Here is a 17,292-nt window from a genome sequence, read left to right as displayed (position 1 = left end):
CTAGACCTTTCAGAAGAGAATGAAAAGGAGCATCTTCCTTGAAATAAAACAAAGCTTTGTAAATATCGACTTTTTACTTGGAAAAATTTGTATATAAATTGATTTAAACATCCTACAATTCTGTATGCATATCAGTACTGTCAGGAATATCTGTAAAATAAAAATTAGTTATAAGGGTATTCAAACGAATGTGTTTTATTTGACCCACCATTTTCTATTGCAGGATCTTCATCCATCAACCCAGAATCAATTTTCTTTTGAAGTTTCCTTACGTCGTTATCGTAATCTTGCCATTCTGGCACTATCCTAACGGCCGCTGATAATTTTGCTTCTTTGGTCAAGGGGTTGTTACACTATAATACATTGTAATTAATTTCTGGTCCTACCATACTTGTGCTTATCATTCAAAGAACTCGTTGCAATAAAACTCACCAGATCGATAGTCTTGGCTGTTTTTTTCGAACTGTCATCACACCATGTTTCACACCACAACCATTCCTGGGGAAGAGATTTAATAGCAACCTGATGAATCATATTATTTGGTAAATCCTGATCCAAATTGGATAAACTGTTAGGATCTTGACTCAAAGCCTGGTATTGACCTCTCAGCCTATCACCTGCAGCTATTCTACGGAATCTCTTCAGATCCACAACGTAGAGAGCAGAAATATGGTACTTTCTGCCTTGCAAATGGTTCCTCCAGTAGCCCTGTCTCCAAAATCTAAATCCATCCATTTCCCTCCTCGAATCACAGAAGGGGGTGTAGCCGTACGGGGCTCCGCCCAAATCTAACTGTTGTAACTCCCTAAGATCCGCCCTCACGACCTGATTGAATAATTTCAATTAATAAAGGATAGGAACAGTGTTTCTCATTATATACCTGATCAGCATCTACGAATATGATTTTTTTCACATCTAGGGGGAATAGCACGTCAAGGAAAAGTATTTTATAACCCCAAATTGTCCTCTGTTTTTCTGTTTGCTGGTGTAGCCATCTGGGCCATTTGTACTGGACTAATTCATATTCGAATCCATATTCTTTAGCCATATATGGCAAAAAATCCTGTCAAAAGAGGTTTTAAGTGAAACAAAATGAGGAATCGGGTTAAAATGGGGATACAATAATATATTGATCTGGAGAAGTTGTTGCTTACCTTGATTTGAGGAGAAAGGTAGTTCTTCAAGAACCAGAATTTCACAGGAGTTTTTGTATGTTTAAGTACAGACAACATCATGATCCTCAAAAACCTTTCATACAAATGACCAGAAGCTAGTGAGAAAATGTTGAGTTTTTCTTCCTGTTCATCTTCGTTGCCTCCAAAAGAACTATGAAAAATTTAACATTGAAAGGAGTACTACGAATTGAAACTATTTTTTTATCACCTTGCAATAGAATTCCAAATACCAGTCGATGGATCATCTTCGGATAACAAATCCATGTTGAATTTGTCTGGTTTCTTTTGCACCCTCAATTTGACGATATGAGACCGCAAAGAGCTGATAAGTACTTTGATATCGGTAGAATTTGCAGGAGTATCTGTTCCATCGTGACTATAACATTGAAATGATTCAAAAAACGTGAAGGAAAATTCATTTATGAATAAGCCTACCTAATGATATCATAAATTTCAGAGCTCCTTCCCTGTCTAAGCTTCAACAGCCAAGCGCCTGGATTAGCCTTCAATTGGAAATAACCAAGGTTTGCCATAACTATTGTATCGACAATAACTGGCTCATTTTCAGTTCCAAGGGTTATTTGTAGGCCTCTAGGGGGACTACCAGACGTAGCATCAAAGCAATGCCCTTCCAAGAGTAAGTACTCGAGTTCGTACTCACTACAATATATTATATATTCATCAAAGTGCTTTGACAATTTTATGCCCATCATATTACCTATGCACATTTGTGTCGACATTCTCTAATCTGATATTGTCCAAATCGTAGACTGATCTGACTACTTCAACAAGCCAATTTTCAGGTACATGGTAGTTTTGAGTGAGTAGCGGTGATGTTGGCATGTTTGCAAATTTGGCAATTGGACCAGAAAGTTGCTTTCCATTTTCCCCAAACTGAATTTCTTTTTCAAGTACAAAACGATAGAAGCTAAAATTGATGAAATTGTAATATAACAAACCAAAACATAGTTAGAAAATTACGGGCTTTCTAACCCTGTTCTATTCAGTTTTTCACATGACGTTTCGCCTAAAACTTCAGTTAGTATCTTCAGGTAATGCTTACCGAAGTTATAAACAAAATGTCAGGTGAAAAACCGGTTAGAACACTTCTGAAAACCCCGGAGTTTTCTAACTAACTAACCGGCCTAGGATGCCTTCAGCATTATAAACAAGTAACTTGATCCAAAAATCTAAACTCACCTCTTTAGAGGCATGTCACTATTTTTTTCAACACTATTCAAGAATATCTTGATATTACAATTAAGAACCTCATGAAGGACTTGCAAAATAGGTCCTAGTTTTTGAGCTCCTCTAGAAACTGGGTCTACTATAGCTATTAGTTCAAAAGCAACCTCATCTGAATGTCTCGCAGGAATTTTAACAACAGAATGCTCTTCTGTTTCGCCTTTAACGTCAAATCTAGATTTAGATTGGGGTTTCGATACCAATAACGACACAATTTTCAACAGAGAATTACTGGAAATATCTGTAAATTGTAAATAGTAATTACTGTATCAGATAAGTCAAATAACATTGAAAGTACCTTCAGCGTCATCAGTTTCTTTGGACAAAACTTCAACAATTTTATCAAGGTATTGAACTGAACTGTATCTTTCAAAAAGAGCAAAATCTTCTTCAATAAACACCTCATCTTCGTCTAAGGGACCTAACATCCTTCCATTGGCTACAATCGCTCTTTGCCCCACACCTAACCTTAAAACTCTTTGGCAATATACTCTCAACATTTTCAAATTTAATTCCTGACTGCCCACTTTAGATTTCACCTCGCTCTGAAATGTGCATATTTTCATAATCTGTCTATACGAATTTCAAACACTCACAGGTATAGTGGATAAATCATCTTTCAGGATTCTTTCGACTTCATCTTTCTTCTTAAGAAGATTCAATACGAAATCTAGCGACTTATCTGATGGCAACGTTTCCAATGCTGCTATGACTACTTTGTTCAAAGAATTTTTACCGGATCCTTCAACGTTGGGCATAAATGTCACTCTTATATCAGATTCAGACTTCTGGAAACGAGACAAAATATGAATATTATAAAAGATTCTTCAAAAATAATTATTTTTTTGCTTTTTTATAACTGATCTTTGAATTTCAAAAAAAACTGTTGGGATTTTTCAAATAGTAAGAAAGAAAAGTATAACAGCTCAACCATCAAAACGATTTTGGCCATTAACTAACTTAATTGATGTATTTGGACCCTGAATCAACCATTAACATTTTAAGTCTCTAGCACATTCCGTTTAAGAATTGTCATATACACATCGACTGGAAAGAATTGTTTTTAACCTCGAATTTTTCATCATTGAATGGAACTCAATCATTCTGGGCGCGAATTCCTAAAATTACAGAAAAAATCGCAAAAAGGCAGCAAGGTGTACTCACAGCATGTTCTAAAGCTGCCAAAAAAACGTCCCTAGATTTATTGCAACTCAAATCTCCAACAATCCAGTATGTGAAAGTGTGGAATTTTCTTCCTTTTTTGAATACTGAAAAATACTTGACGTTTTCTAAGGCAGTGGCTGTCATGTCTCTAGGACTCAGTTTGATTAAATTCTGAACATCGGTAATGCTTGATGGAACCCCCAACATGTCTAGGTTGATGGATTTCTCTTTGTTCAAAACACGTTCGGTCAGTCTGAATGAAAAATATATAATTTATAAGGGAACTATCGACAACTGATTTTCTTTTTTTATCAATGTGTTTTTCCACATAAAATCCTACCTGGGCATAACATTAGGTTGAGACATCATGTAATCAACAACATCGTCCACATCTGTTAACTTGCCCCGATAAACAGCTCTTTGAAAAGCTTGTGTCTGTGTCATAACTTCGGAAAGTACAGCTTCTTCAAAATCATCTGCGTTTATCTGATTTGTAGCAAGTGGAATACCGTTTATTAGTGCCTGAGGTAGGTTGTTTCTACCCAAACGTTGGATGAAATCGTGCGATAACTGTCTGCCAAAATCGTAATCAGAATAAGAACCTAGAACTTCTTCTATATCCGCTATATCCTTCTTCAATTGAGCCTTTACATCATCCACAGTTACTTTTTTATTTCCAGCTGATGCCATGACCTGTTGAAAACAAGGTTTTTACGACATCGAATATTTTAATGAAATTATTTTTTATTCACTCACGTTTTTCAAGAATGAAACAGCATTTTGAGGTGTTTTCACCTGAGACACATAATTGAACGCACACTGCATGGCAACTCCTGCATCATCCAAACCTGTAAGACTACTAGATGGATCTACCTTAAATACCAAGCCTACTCTGAGAGGTACAGTGTGTACAATGAACGATTCAATGAGTTTCACAATTGGCCTTGTTTTGATATCAGTTGGATCAATTACCAAAACCTGAAAACATTCCTCATGAACAGTCGTAAATGAAATGGACGTATGTATACAGGGTGTTCCTATATTGGAAGTACAAACGAAAATGATAGATTCGTCAGATAATTTTTAGAAAAAAGTGTCCCATAAACATGGGCCCACAACGCTTTCTTTTCGATTTACAAGGTGTTAAAGTTTGAGTTTTTTTTTCTCTTGTGCATCTGCAATTCACAAGATATCAAACTAAAATTTGGCTTAGATATTTCAATTTAGAGTTTTGTGATATAACCATTTTGAAAAACTGAATTTAAATAGTTCCTGCAAATAATTTGTAAAAACCATGAATAACCCCCATAATAACTAAATTCAAATTTTCATTTGAAGTAAAACCAAAATTGAGAAGACTTCCCCATTCCATAAGTGTCATCAAATTAACAAGATTAAACTTACCAAATTAAAGAGGTTTTTCTTGACCTGTCTCATCATACCGGGGAAGGTGGGTCTGAGCAAATCCATCAAACTTGAGGACCATCGGTTGTACTTCAAATCAGTTTCAATGTTATTGACCCAGAGAATAGCTGTGTCTCTTATATCTATGGCGAATTCTTGTGTGCCACCTGCTTCTGTCAAATCCAGCGCCAACAAAGAACTTAACTGTTTGTTGCCCACACCAATCTTATGTAAACCTTCCATTGTACGAAGTTCTTGTCTTACAACATCAAGAATTCCATAAACATCCACGATGTCTACATCAAAGAACATGCCGTTAATGAAAAAGGCTGTATCTTGAGGTTGAAGGTTTAGAGTCAGACCAAAAATTTCCTGATTTTTCTTCACTTCCTTCTTCAGTTCTGATTTGACAGTTGTTTTGACCAAGCTTTTTGCCTGAGATTCGAGAATGAAACTTGTTATTTTTTATATCCGAAACTTTCAAAAACTTTCTTGATAGGTATGTATAAAACTCACCAGCATGGGAAAATTTTGAGCAACATAAGTAAGAACTTTCAACGATTCTTCTTTAGGGGCATTCATTATTCGTTCGGCAGCTTGAAGACTAAGCTCTTGAAACTGCCACACTTTTAAAGGAGCCATTTCATTAGAAGATTCTTCTAAATGTTGCTTGAATTTGTTCAATTCATTGAGTTTGTCCGGAAACAATGTCCTTGAAAGACAACAAAAGTAAAGAGGTGCATTCATTATTTACATTGAAAGAGTGAGGTTTGATCAAGAAAATAAAAAAATTCAATAAATCACTAACTTCAATTTTGAGAAGTCAAAGCCTTCAATTTCAGACTCTTCATCCTCTTGGCTTGATTCTTCTGATTGATTATCATGAATTTCTGCGTCATCTTGAGCCTTATATTCAGTTGATTTCATTTGAAGCTCGACACCATATCCAGAAAGCCTTAGTTTCTTGCCATTTTCGATCTGAAGAATATTTTTATAAATTTGGTTCTTTCCAATGTTCTAAAATAATTTTACCTTGACGAAATGCCTTATAATATAATCAATAACACCCTCTTCAGCTTTTCTGGACAAAAAATTGTGAAATTGTGAGAATTCCCTGGAGCCCAAAGCACCATACAAAATTGCTATATTGCTCCTATTTTGAGATCCCGGAAAATGTGTATCTACATTGAATATTTCCACTCTGTCTTTAACTTGTAAAGGACTCTAAAAAAAAGGTTGGATATCAATGTATCCCAAAAAACCTTACAATATCTCACTTTTTTGAAATAATTCTTCAATTCATCTAAAGAACATATCAAATGGCCATTGACATCAACTACGGTAGGACATTCTGGTAGATTTCTCTCAGAGGCTATTTGGTTGAACATTTGTATTTTAGGTGAGTATATGTGAAGGGAGAGACCCAATTTTAGGACTTCCAATTCAGCTGGTGTGATGGTTTTGCCTGCTATATCTATCACAGCATCGTATTTCAGTTTATCATTTTCTAAAACAATGCCTATGTAGTGATGCATTAATGCTGTAACATTAGTTCTCACCTCTTTCGTTTAGTGGAGGGTTCAATCTACATATAGAGTCTATAAAATTCCAATAAAAATCTACATTTTCGTCCGCTAAATATTCTGCAACTTCCAATAATAAAGGAGTAGCACTCCATTTCGCTTCTAATAAAGTAGTTACTGATTTAGATTTTTTATTCTTTGCTTCGATATTAAGAATCAATAGAACACTCAAAAATAAATATATCCCTAGGTTTTTCATGCTGAAAATAATGTCGGCTTGAAATAAGTAGTTTTACATTCGATCCAAGCAAGTTACCTTAAATTAACCTACGTTTGAAACTGCCGAATATTATGTACAAACTGTAATTAGAGAAATTTACATCGGTGAAAGACAATTTACATCAGAATATATAGGCATATATTGCTAATCTAATATATCACAAACAGGTACTGAAAAATCATTCCATTTTTCTGAAAATTGCTTCTTACTACAACAACAAACTAAAAACACGAAAACGACTACCTGCTCATGTCAATAATTCTAATTGGAATTGGAAAATTGTCAAAAAATAACCAATGAGCTTACGCCACCGTTTTGTGCGCATTTGGCAGATAAGATGCATGCGCTAGATTAATTGGCTTTCCAACATTTTTATTGAAAAACACCGGACAATTAAACTTTGAAATTATCGCAGTCCAAACATTGTGGTGGAATAACAAAAAAATATTGTTGCTGTGGGCAATAGTTAGGAAGCAATGATAATTGACATTGTGAATAAATAACGTATGTATGTAAACAACCAATATAACAGTCTGTTGCATGTATTTTTGAGTTTTTGAAATATATATACCTTTTATTGATTTTTTCTTTTTTTCCCTGTACAATGCATGATACTGTACTTGAAGTTTCAAATCTGTGATTAATGTTCGAATATAAATTAATTCATGTTTTTCAAGAATTATAACCTAAATGTATAAAGTAGACACATTGTCACATAATAACGTTAACATGAGATGACTTCTTTTTTCGTCTAACAAAATTACACTACAGTACAGGATGAAGGTTAATTACAACAATTTTCTGCAATGATCATTACGATTTACAACAGCTGTATGAAAAGCAAAAGTTATACTTGCAAATGATTATATTCAGATCGCCTTACTGAACTGAATTCGTGAAGACGTATTTTGTTAGTGAATAATTTAAAATTATTCATATTTATTGAATATTCTTTTATGTGTTCACTCGTTCCTAGTGTGATATTTAAAAGCATCCCGCCCTGTACTGCTAAAATTAGAAGATGAAAATGCAGTTTTAGTCTGCACTTGAAGGTGAAACCTTGATATTTATTATCACAATTTTTGTGAATATTAAAAATTTAATCAAGTTAGCTTGGAGTAGTAAGACCCTATTCTCTTTTAGTATAAATCATTCCTGATGAATACTAAAGGTATTTGTCAGTTTGTTTAGGTAGTTGTTAGAATTGGTTCTATATTGTAGGTTAATATATACATGTATTATTTTTCTCAGTATTTATTGCCTGATTCTCTATCAATTTTTTTTCTAAGTAGGTAACTATCAAATCGTTTGAAAAAAATTACATAATAACTTTCACATTATGGGAAATGAACCCGAGGTTATTCAATCAAAAATTCATTAATCGTTTTTCTAAACTACGAAGATCAATATGTGATACCTATAACAATTTGAAGTTTTTTTTCTTACGAGTTGAACTATTTTCTGATATGGGGTAATGAGAAATTTTAAATGTTTTTTATAATTTCGAAACCACTGCTTTATAATCGATATAATTTACTTTATCACGATCGATTAGAATTATTCCATGATGCTCGAAGAAAAATCTACATATCAACAAATATTTTGCTCTATCATCAGTGTACAGAGAACTCAAATAAGAGACAAAAAAATTGTTATTTACACTTCTGACGAACCTGAGATAATTCTCAATGCATATTTGTTTTAATGAAACGAGATTAATTTTATCAATTTTGTGTCAAGAATATAATTAAATTACTGTTATCTCAACACTTATTGTTTCGCTGTCTCGAATGTGTTATCCCATTTCAATCCTAGTGTGAAAACCACTATCTACAATTTTTTCTACGTAGATGAGCGAATTTTTTTTTGTCGATGACGAATCAGACGATTTTTTCAAAGTTTGGGACTTTAACAACATTCGGATTTATAATAAACGATTTGAATTATAACTGAACAAGGGTTCACGAAGGATTAAAACACGTGCTTTTAGTTTCGAATTAGTTTTCTAGGTTGGTGTCAGTGTTTGTGAATATGCAGAACAAGAACTATTCAGATAATATTAACCTTGCAGGTAATCAATTTAGTTCTCATAGATTTTAACACGCAATATTAAAACAAACAAAATTTAATGCTGGTTTTCATTATCATGAAAATTGACACTGTTCAAAAATTAATAGCTATTGGTATAGTCATAGATAAGTAGATATGGTATAGTTCTTAATTAACTTTCTTCGGAACACAGTTATGGGTCACAGAATAAAAGGGTACTAGAATAGATCTTCTTATCTATGGTTTAACTTTAAAATATGGCCCTTATCTTGAAAGAAAAAATATTATTCAAAAAAGATCTTCAAAGTAGCACGTTGCGTTTTTTTGTTGACTTATTTAAATATATCTTTCTTGAGACGTATTCTGTATTACTCTATACACACATGTGAAATTTTAGCGTTCACATGAGTTTTTCATTTTTATCGGAAAATATGGTAATAATTGCTGAGTAGGAGATAGAGATAACCTACGAGAAGCCAATAGCCAATAAAATGCGAAATATCTTTAAATTCCATACTTAATTGGGTAAGGTCAAACACATAAATGTTTATGATTAAACGTATTACTCATTTCACATGTAACGTGGTTATTTAAATATAAAGTTCCACGTTATCAAAACAACCTGGAACGAACTGAATATATTTTCTCAATTCTTCTTCTTTTTATTTCGATACTATAATCTGTGGTGCGTTCGTCCGTCTGGTCATGAACACGATAATTCTTGAAAAAAAAGGCCTAGAGACCTGAAATTTTTTGGGTTCAAAAATGTAAACTAGACACATCGAAATGGTGTAGAGGACAGCGCCAAATTTGAAAGGACAAAACTTCTTTTGAAGATTGAAAAAACTTTTCGAAAAATAATAAAATATTCTAATTCAAAATATGAAATATTTTAAACCAACATGTATAATCAAATTACTCTAGAAACTAACCGAAAAGTAGAGAATTTTAATTGGTGACGTTGAGATGAACAAGCTCTGAGGAAATTTGTCAATAAAGAATTGGAACACCGCTATTGTTTATGACACCCCAACATCTCCTAGGCATGCTTCTTATCAGGTTATCATTCTGATTTTCGGTAGTTGTTCCCTCAAGCAATTTAACAACTGATTTCGCTTTTGAATCGTCTTCGCAAGATTCAAAACACGCTTTTGCAATATATCCTATACGAGTTCAATGGGATTCAGGTCGGGAGATTGTGCTGGCCACACCAAAACCTCAATTTCATATGTTCACGTAAGAACGAGCATTGTCGTATATTATAAGTATCTGCAACATATGGCATAACAACAGGTTATAGAATATTTTTTGTTATTGCCAAGATGTCATGAAACCTTCTACAGAAACGATATAATCTTCTTTTGAAATTTGATCTCAAACCAAATCAGGATTCATCTGTGAAAAATACTCTTCCTCATTCTTGTTCACCCCAGTTGGAGTGTTCCAAAGCGCGCAATCTAATCTACTTGTGCAAATCCCATGGGAAAGAACAGGAACTCTGCAGGGACATCTAGCCTCATGTATACGATTTGTCACTTTTTGATCGCTCTAATGTATGTTATGGACGTTCTACACTTTACTTTTCAATTAATGAGGTTTCTTCTTGTTTTTAACTATATATGATAAATCGGTCGTGAACCGGCTTGGTAGCCCTTGAAGGACCAGCATGTCTTTCTCGGACATCTCCTGTTTTCTGAAAATTTTACCACAGACGACTTATCTCGCTTTTTGAGGAGTTGATCATCTCAGCAATATTTCGCTTACTCATGCCACCCTGTATGAGACCAATTGCTCTTAACTGTGTGTCATGATCTTAATGATGCTTATCCATAACTACTGATTTAAAAGTTGATGATCTTTATTGTCTGATTGGTAGAGAGTCAAAATTATCACTTAAAAACCAGCTTCTTATATACAAACCCATCTGGACTTATGGCATTGAGCTCTGGGGATGTTCAAGTGAATCCAACGTTTCCATAATACAGAGAAGCCAATCCAAAAGTCTAAGGATGATACCAAACATGCCTTTGGTATGTTACAAATGAAACACTACATACAGGCCTAAAAGTTACATATATGGAAGAAGTTATCCAAGACAGGAGTGTCAGACATCACACAAAACTGAAAAGCCCTCTAAACACCATAATCCAACCACTGAATGAATCCCAAACGAACAGGAGACTAAAGCGAAATTGATAAGCGGAGCAGAAAGATTCCTGAGTACTTGTCACTGGAGAGACTTCACAGCGTCATCAGAGCTTTAGAGCTTCTAGTTCTGAACCAGCGAACGTGCCCAAAAAATATATAAAATTTTGATTGCTTTAATAAATCTTCGAATAAAAAAACCCATAACTACTGTGTGAAAAATCAGCTAATCCGAAGAAAATTATGCTTATAACTCTAACATAATGTCTGCAAGTTTCATTGAGCATGGCCATGACACCCCAAATAGAGGACAGCTCATATTATTGCCGACCTCATGTGGAACAAAGGGTCAGAGATCACACCTGTTCCTTGCGGCTCAAGTTTTGAAGATGCTTAGTATGATGACTGCATTTAAGAAGAAAATAAAAAGTTGGATTCTGAATCAGTCGAGACACTTCATAGCCAGTATAATAGACATAAAGAACACCTATAACATACCGAATCAGTAATCCTGAAGTTGTCAGTTCATGCGTGTTGCACCTTCAATCTTCTGTCTGTTGAAAATTTGTGGAATTGACGTCAAAACCTATAAACTTGAACTGATTTGTTTTAATTCTCACACAAGGTTCGATCCTGCGCGAGCTCACCTTCGAGAAAAGTTGTTTACTGTTTGTTTCGTATGTCAATATTTTCTTTCAGTGTTTTCTTTTATTGAAAGAATGTGTGTATTGTGGTTTGGATATTGATTACTTATGAAATAAACATTATTATTATTGTTGAAGTAATGAAATTTGAAATCGTTTGAACTTACCAAACCTTTTATCGTTATCAACTCAAGAATTAAAAAATGACAAAGATATTCTACAAAATGTTTTTTACATCTTAAAAACAATATAGAAAGCCAACATATGTGTCTATAGCATCTTAAGATACATTTTATTGAAGAAAATATCAATTAACCAGGTTTCCCTTGGTCCATTTTGATGTATGTTTTTCGAACTCAAAAATTCCCAGTACGGACCTCACCATTCCATCCAATATCCCACATTCGCATTTCACATGTCCACTCTAGCGAAAACAGACCACATGTTGTATCGATAACACTTTCTTCGGTGTCTATCAACAATCAACACCTCAATTCCTAACCTCCAGTACAGATCCTAGCAAACCATGGATTCCGAATTGACAAAAGACCTCAAATATCTCACGAATCTTTGCTCAGTCTACAGCATGGGCGGCCCCGAAAAATGCTTCGGCAGACCGGAGGTGGTGCCCGACCCTTCGACCAGCTGGAGATCCAGGGAAGAAAATGAGTCCTCCTGCAGTTACACTACCTCAGGAGGAAGCGAAGACCAGATGAGCCGAAGGGAAAGAAGCAAGTCCTTGTCGCAGTTGGATCCTGATATGGCTACGGGAGAGGTTGCCAGGATAAGGGAGAAGTTATTGAGGTAGGTCACGAAAAGTTATGTGGATGAGCTAAAGGTTCCATAGATGTTAAGATTTAAAGATCCTTTACAAAATATTAATTGAGACTCGACGTGCTTGTAGATTGAAGGTATAGTGATATAAAAACTATTTTATCTCTACCTGACCTTTCGAACTTTATAAGTATTATCTTCAGAGATCTAAGGATTAGCTTTTCGGTGTCAAAATTGATTTTGTGAAAATAAAGTTCACACACAATGAATGAATGTCTATATTTACAATAAATTGATATAATTTAACGATGGAAGGTAGTATTCTTTGCTGAAAAATATTGTATTATCGTCGCAATGCTTGTTTTTAATTTCGTGTTTTTGTGCCAAAAATTTCCAGAAATTTAGAATCTAGCCATTCCTAAAGGCGAACCATGATAATTTCGGATAGGGTCAACAGTTCCAAAGGATTTTCTAAATATCAAATTGTTTCCTCTTCCTCTCTCAAAAGTTTATTTGTGAGAACATACACGCCAATAAAAAAATTAAGATTATAACTTTCATCTATCTATTTTACGCTGAAATATAAAATTTGTGAATGACTCATTAACGTTGACTTAACAGAATTACTCACACTTGGTCAAAGGTTCACGAATGTGAGTAATTATTCGAAAACTCATCGAAAAATCAAAGAGAATAATATTGAGTATATTGGTGTAGTCATCTACAGGGTGTTTCCTAAACATGCGGCAAAAATTCAGGGGGTTGTTCCTTGGACTATTTTAAGCATGTTTTGTCCTTGGATGATTTTTGAAAAACCTCTTTGTTTCGAAGATACAGGGCGAACAACATTTTTCATATTTTTAAAATTAATAATAGTTTAAATAAAAATGCGTACCGCACTGTGTTTACTAAGTAGGTACAATTTATTTTTAAATTTGTTTAACAACATTCCAATTACTAAAAACCCTTAGATTATTTCCTATGGGGCCATCTAAAATCATTAGTTTATACCACTCCAGTAGAAAATGTGGAAGACTTGCGAAATCGGATCATTGCTGGGTGTAACTTAATAAGAAATGATCCTGGTGTTTTTGAAAGGGTTCGGCAGTCAATGAGGAGAAGATTGGATGCTTGTATGCTGGCTAGAGGTGGTCATTTTCAACAGTTTTTGTAGGTTGAGTTGAATTTTCATGTAATTTTTCATAATAAAATGTTATTATCTGAAATTTTGTTTCCCCTATATCTTCGAAACAAATAGGTTTTTCAAAAATCATCAAAGGACAAAATATTCTTAGAATAGTCCAAGGAACAACCCCCTGAATTTTTGCCGCATGTTTAGGAAACACCCTGTATATTGGGTAGAATCGCATATAAAAATAATTACATTGACTTTATATTTTCAGGACGAATTCTCGTGTAGAAAAATCGCAACTCAGGAATTTCTCCGGTACTCAACGTCTAACGTTGCTGATGCTAGCTTTAGTAGACTTTATGGGATTCTGCTCTATGTCCATAATGGCTCCATTTTTTCCCAAGGAAGCATATCAGAAAGGACTGAACGAGACTGTGATTGGTTTAATTTTTAGTTTTTACGCACTAATTATGTTCCTGACGTCGCCCATCTTTGGCAAAATTGTGAGTATATTGCAGTTTCAGTCTTCTTCAATCCCCTTTCCTTCCTCTACGTTTTTCTTTTTCTTCCTTCTGAAAGGACTCCGTTCTATTTATACTTTTTTGCCTTCTGTCGAGTTTGAAAAAAAACTTTATAAAAGGTGTAGGGATTCAAGGATTGACTTGATATTCAAGCTACTTGAGCTCGACTTGAGATCAACTCAAGTTCAAGTCAAGTAGTAGTTTTTCAATGTTAAGTCAAGTACGCAATAGATAAATACTTGACATTGAAAAACTACTACTTGACTTTAACTGGGGTTGTTTTCATGTCAAGCTCAAATGAAGTAGCTTGAATATCAAGCCAAGTAGCTTGAATATAAAGTCAAGATCAATAAATTACATATGGTAGCTAGTAATTCACACATAGAAGCTATATTATTACAAGAAAAAACAATACTCAGTAGATAACATCAGATACTACTACTACTATATTAAAGTGAATCAATTTATGTTTTAGCTACCAAAGGTGGGGACAAAAATATTATTTCTGGGTGGAATATTGGTAGTAGCCATAACTAATATTCTCTTTGGGTAATTGAAACGAACCATAAGTCGTTCCAAAATAATTATTGCTCTTCTTTTCAGATTTTTAGTTCATGTTGAAGATTTCACTCTCTTCACTTCTTTATGTATTTTAATAAGAGGCATTGAGGCATTGGGAGCCTGTGCATACTCAACAGCCAGCTATGTTTATGTCGTCAATTCCTTTCCACAAAGTATAGGAAGCGTTTTGGTGAGTTTTAAATTTTTAGGATTATTTTCGTCGAATATTTATGTTTCCATTATAAGCATAGTAAGAGTGAATTATTTAGTTTAGATATCTATGGACTCTTAATTTATAGGTCTACCGAGTCTGTAGATCTGTCAACTGAGTAAATTTATCGATTCAACTGATCTACTACTGTGTAGATATACCAGCGATGTAGATATGTAGACGTATGATATTAATCCAGAGGATTGATCTATCGGTTCAACTGATATATTACTGTATAGATCTACCAGCTATCTAGATCTCTAGTGTATGATATTAATCCTTACTAACTTTGATTTCAGGGGATCTTGGAGACTTTTGTAGGGTTAGGAATGAGCACAGGACCGGCTATAGGGGGATTCCTCTACTCGGTGGGTAATTCTTCTTCTTAAAATGATTATTTTCTTCTATAACCTCGCCATTTATTTATTATCACTCGATCTCGAAATAAATGGTTCTTCTTCTAGGTAGCTGGGTGGCTTCACACTGCCATTTTTAGTTTTGGGCATCACGATGGTTATTACAGTTCCTTTAAACTTGGTATTTTTACCTAGTGTTGATGGTAAGTGGTTTAAATATTTTCTAACATGATTTTGTTATGAATTGATTTTCACCAGAATGTTACGTGTCCAGTAAATCTACTTCTTTCTTCAAACTGATAAGGATTAAAGAAGTAATGGTGATTGGTTTGGTTGTGGTGTTTGCTTCAAGTACTTGGGCCTTTTTAGATCCGACCCTGGAACCCCACTTAAGGCAGGTAAGAATATAAAAAAATAAATTGATTTTAGTTAGTGTGATTGTGGAAAAATATTTTGTATTGCAGTTCAACCTCTCACCTGGAAAAGTTGGATTGATCTTCCTGCTCTTCTCTGCATTATACGCCATTTCTAGTCCTATCTGGGGATGGTGTGCTGATAAGGTTGATAATCATTGGGCCATGATGGTTATTGGATTGTTTTTGAGTACGGTGGGCCTACTCTTGTTGGGACCTTGCCCTTATATACCATGGCTCGAGAGGTAACTACTAAACTTGATAATTTCTTTCAAAATTTTGGAAATACCAAATAAATTGAATCAATAATATTCTTGCAGATCAAATTCCTTATGGCTTATAATTGTTGCCCTATGCATACTTGGAGTTTCCATAGCTCTTACATTGTTGCCAACTTTCAGAGGTATACTGACCTCAGCAACGTAAGTTTTACCAAAACTCAACTTCGTATTCTTAAACACTAATTTTTTTAGTGATGCTGGTCACAAAGAATCTTTAGCGACCTACAGCGTAGTGGCAGGAGTTTGGTCATGTCTCTATTCTCTTGGTGAAGTGATCGGACCCTTTTTAGGAGGAGTTTTGCAACAACATTACGGGTTTCCTCTTATGTCTACTGTTATGGCAGCTATAACGTTTTCAATTGTGAGTTTCTAAAATCTGAGTTGGACAAATTAGGAAAATTTATTTTCAGGCGTTGGTAACCCTTCTTTACTACACGACGAAGAGGAATATTAACGGGGAAGGTAACACATCATGTGACAGCGGTATCAACGAGTCTTGGAAGAGTTCTAGTAGTAACAGTGAAGGAGATTGTTCTGAAACAACATCCTTATTATACTCAAGAACAGATCATAGGGATTATAAGACCTATACAGAAGACAAAGTGCAGAATTATGGAGAAAAGAGAAGAATTGATCAGGAGGTAAATATGAAAAAAATGGGCAAAATAGAATAGAATAGAAGACTAAAAATCGAGTACCTATATGTATATTTCTATGTTTGTTTGGATTTGTGTATTTTTCAGATTTTTGGTAAAAATGAAAGCAGAAAAGATTATTTCGATATATTACTGAGATATTGTTTTTTTTTCAGGCGGGTGATATAGATTTCAATCAGTGTACAGACATTAGAGGCACAATTTCCATTACTGCAAGGGGAGCTTGTGAAGTATAAAAAATGTATTAGAGATGAAAAAAAGTGAAATAAACCTACAAAAATATTATTTATTGTATTAATAAACTGTTAGACTTACTCCGAGTTTAGTTTGTTCCTTACATGTTAATTTATGTGTAAAAATTACGTGAACATCAAATGACTATTCAAAAGTGATTTTCCTCTTCATGAGTTTTATACAGGGCGATTTTCGGTTTTCACCGAAAGTTTCGATCCGTCATAACTTTTGAACAGTTATCACAAATCAATTGAACTTTTCAGGGAGTATTGAGATATTCAAACCTTAGTAATTGAAAAGGAAAATTATTTTTCCCAATACTTTTGTAGGATTTTTAATTGAATTAATTAATTCAGTTTTTATTTTCGCTTGGCATGAATTGACTTTCTCTTCGGAGTATGAAAAGCTGAAGTAAGTGTCACCTATTTTTTTATTGACATCATTGCAGCATTTTTCACAGTTTCGTCCGTCTTTTTCATAAGACCGGAAGTGCTGGTCAGCCATTGATCGAAACAAGTGATAGC

At 34.3% G+C, this 17,292-nt stretch overlaps 2 protein-coding genes across 6 annotated transcripts; one reads left to right on the top strand and one right to left on the bottom strand.

Annotated features, from left to right (window-relative positions):
* Positions 1–55: 55 nt before the first annotated feature.
* On the bottom strand, positions 56–7,118 carry LOC123679214 (UDP-glucose:glycoprotein glucosyltransferase). Its single transcript, XM_045616661.1, has 21 exons — positions 6,828–7,118; positions 6,548–6,771; positions 6,266–6,495; positions 6,021–6,212; positions 5,797–5,966; positions 5,505–5,700; positions 4,989–5,423; positions 4,341–4,562; positions 3,925–4,277; positions 3,585–3,837; positions 3,017–3,208; positions 2,719–2,965; positions 2,376–2,661; positions 1,894–2,103; positions 1,611–1,835; positions 1,384–1,551; positions 1,155–1,326; positions 881–1,063; positions 433–825; positions 209–353; positions 56–150 (listed from the first exon to the last, which is right to left on the bottom strand). The coding sequence occupies exons 2-21, from the start codon at positions 6,768–6,770 to the stop codon at positions 113–115; spliced, it is 4,533 nt and encodes a 1,510-aa protein (XP_045472617.1). The 5' UTR covers position 6,771; positions 6,828–7,118; the 3' UTR covers positions 56–112.
* Positions 7,119–7,163: 45 nt separating this feature from the next.
* On the top strand, positions 7,164–16,848 carry LOC123679216 (MFS-type transporter SLC18B1-like). Of its 5 annotated transcripts, none has more exons than XM_045616664.1 (13): positions 7,164–7,295; positions 12,208–12,433; positions 13,807–14,038; positions 14,532–14,605; positions 14,660–14,807; positions 15,128–15,196; positions 15,297–15,387; positions 15,443–15,582; positions 15,649–15,842; positions 15,918–16,019; positions 16,071–16,239; positions 16,289–16,519; positions 16,690–16,848. In XM_045616664.1, exons 2-13 carry the CDS (start codon positions 12,216–12,218, stop codon positions 16,768–16,770), a joined length of 1,749 nt encoding a protein of 582 aa, XP_045472620.1. In that variant the 5' UTR covers positions 7,164–7,295; positions 12,208–12,215; the 3' UTR covers positions 16,771–16,848. The 5 variants fall into 5 exon arrangements, with proteins under 5 accessions (XP_045472620.1, XP_045472621.1, XP_045472623.1 ...); XM_045616665.1 differs by having other exon boundaries at positions 7,166–7,299; XM_045616667.1 differs by lacking the exon at positions 7,164–7,295 and adding an exon at positions 7,394–7,843.
* Positions 16,849–17,292: the final 444 nt, after the last annotated feature.

This window comes from Harmonia axyridis, chromosome 4 (assembly GCF_914767665.1).
Source record: "Harmonia axyridis chromosome 4, icHarAxyr1.1, whole genome shotgun sequence".
NCBI lineage: Eukaryota > Metazoa > Arthropoda > Insecta > Coleoptera > Coccinellidae > Harmonia > Harmonia axyridis.
The sequence above is the reverse complement of the archived record's forward strand: the minus strand, read 5'-3'. Positions and strand labels throughout refer to the sequence as shown.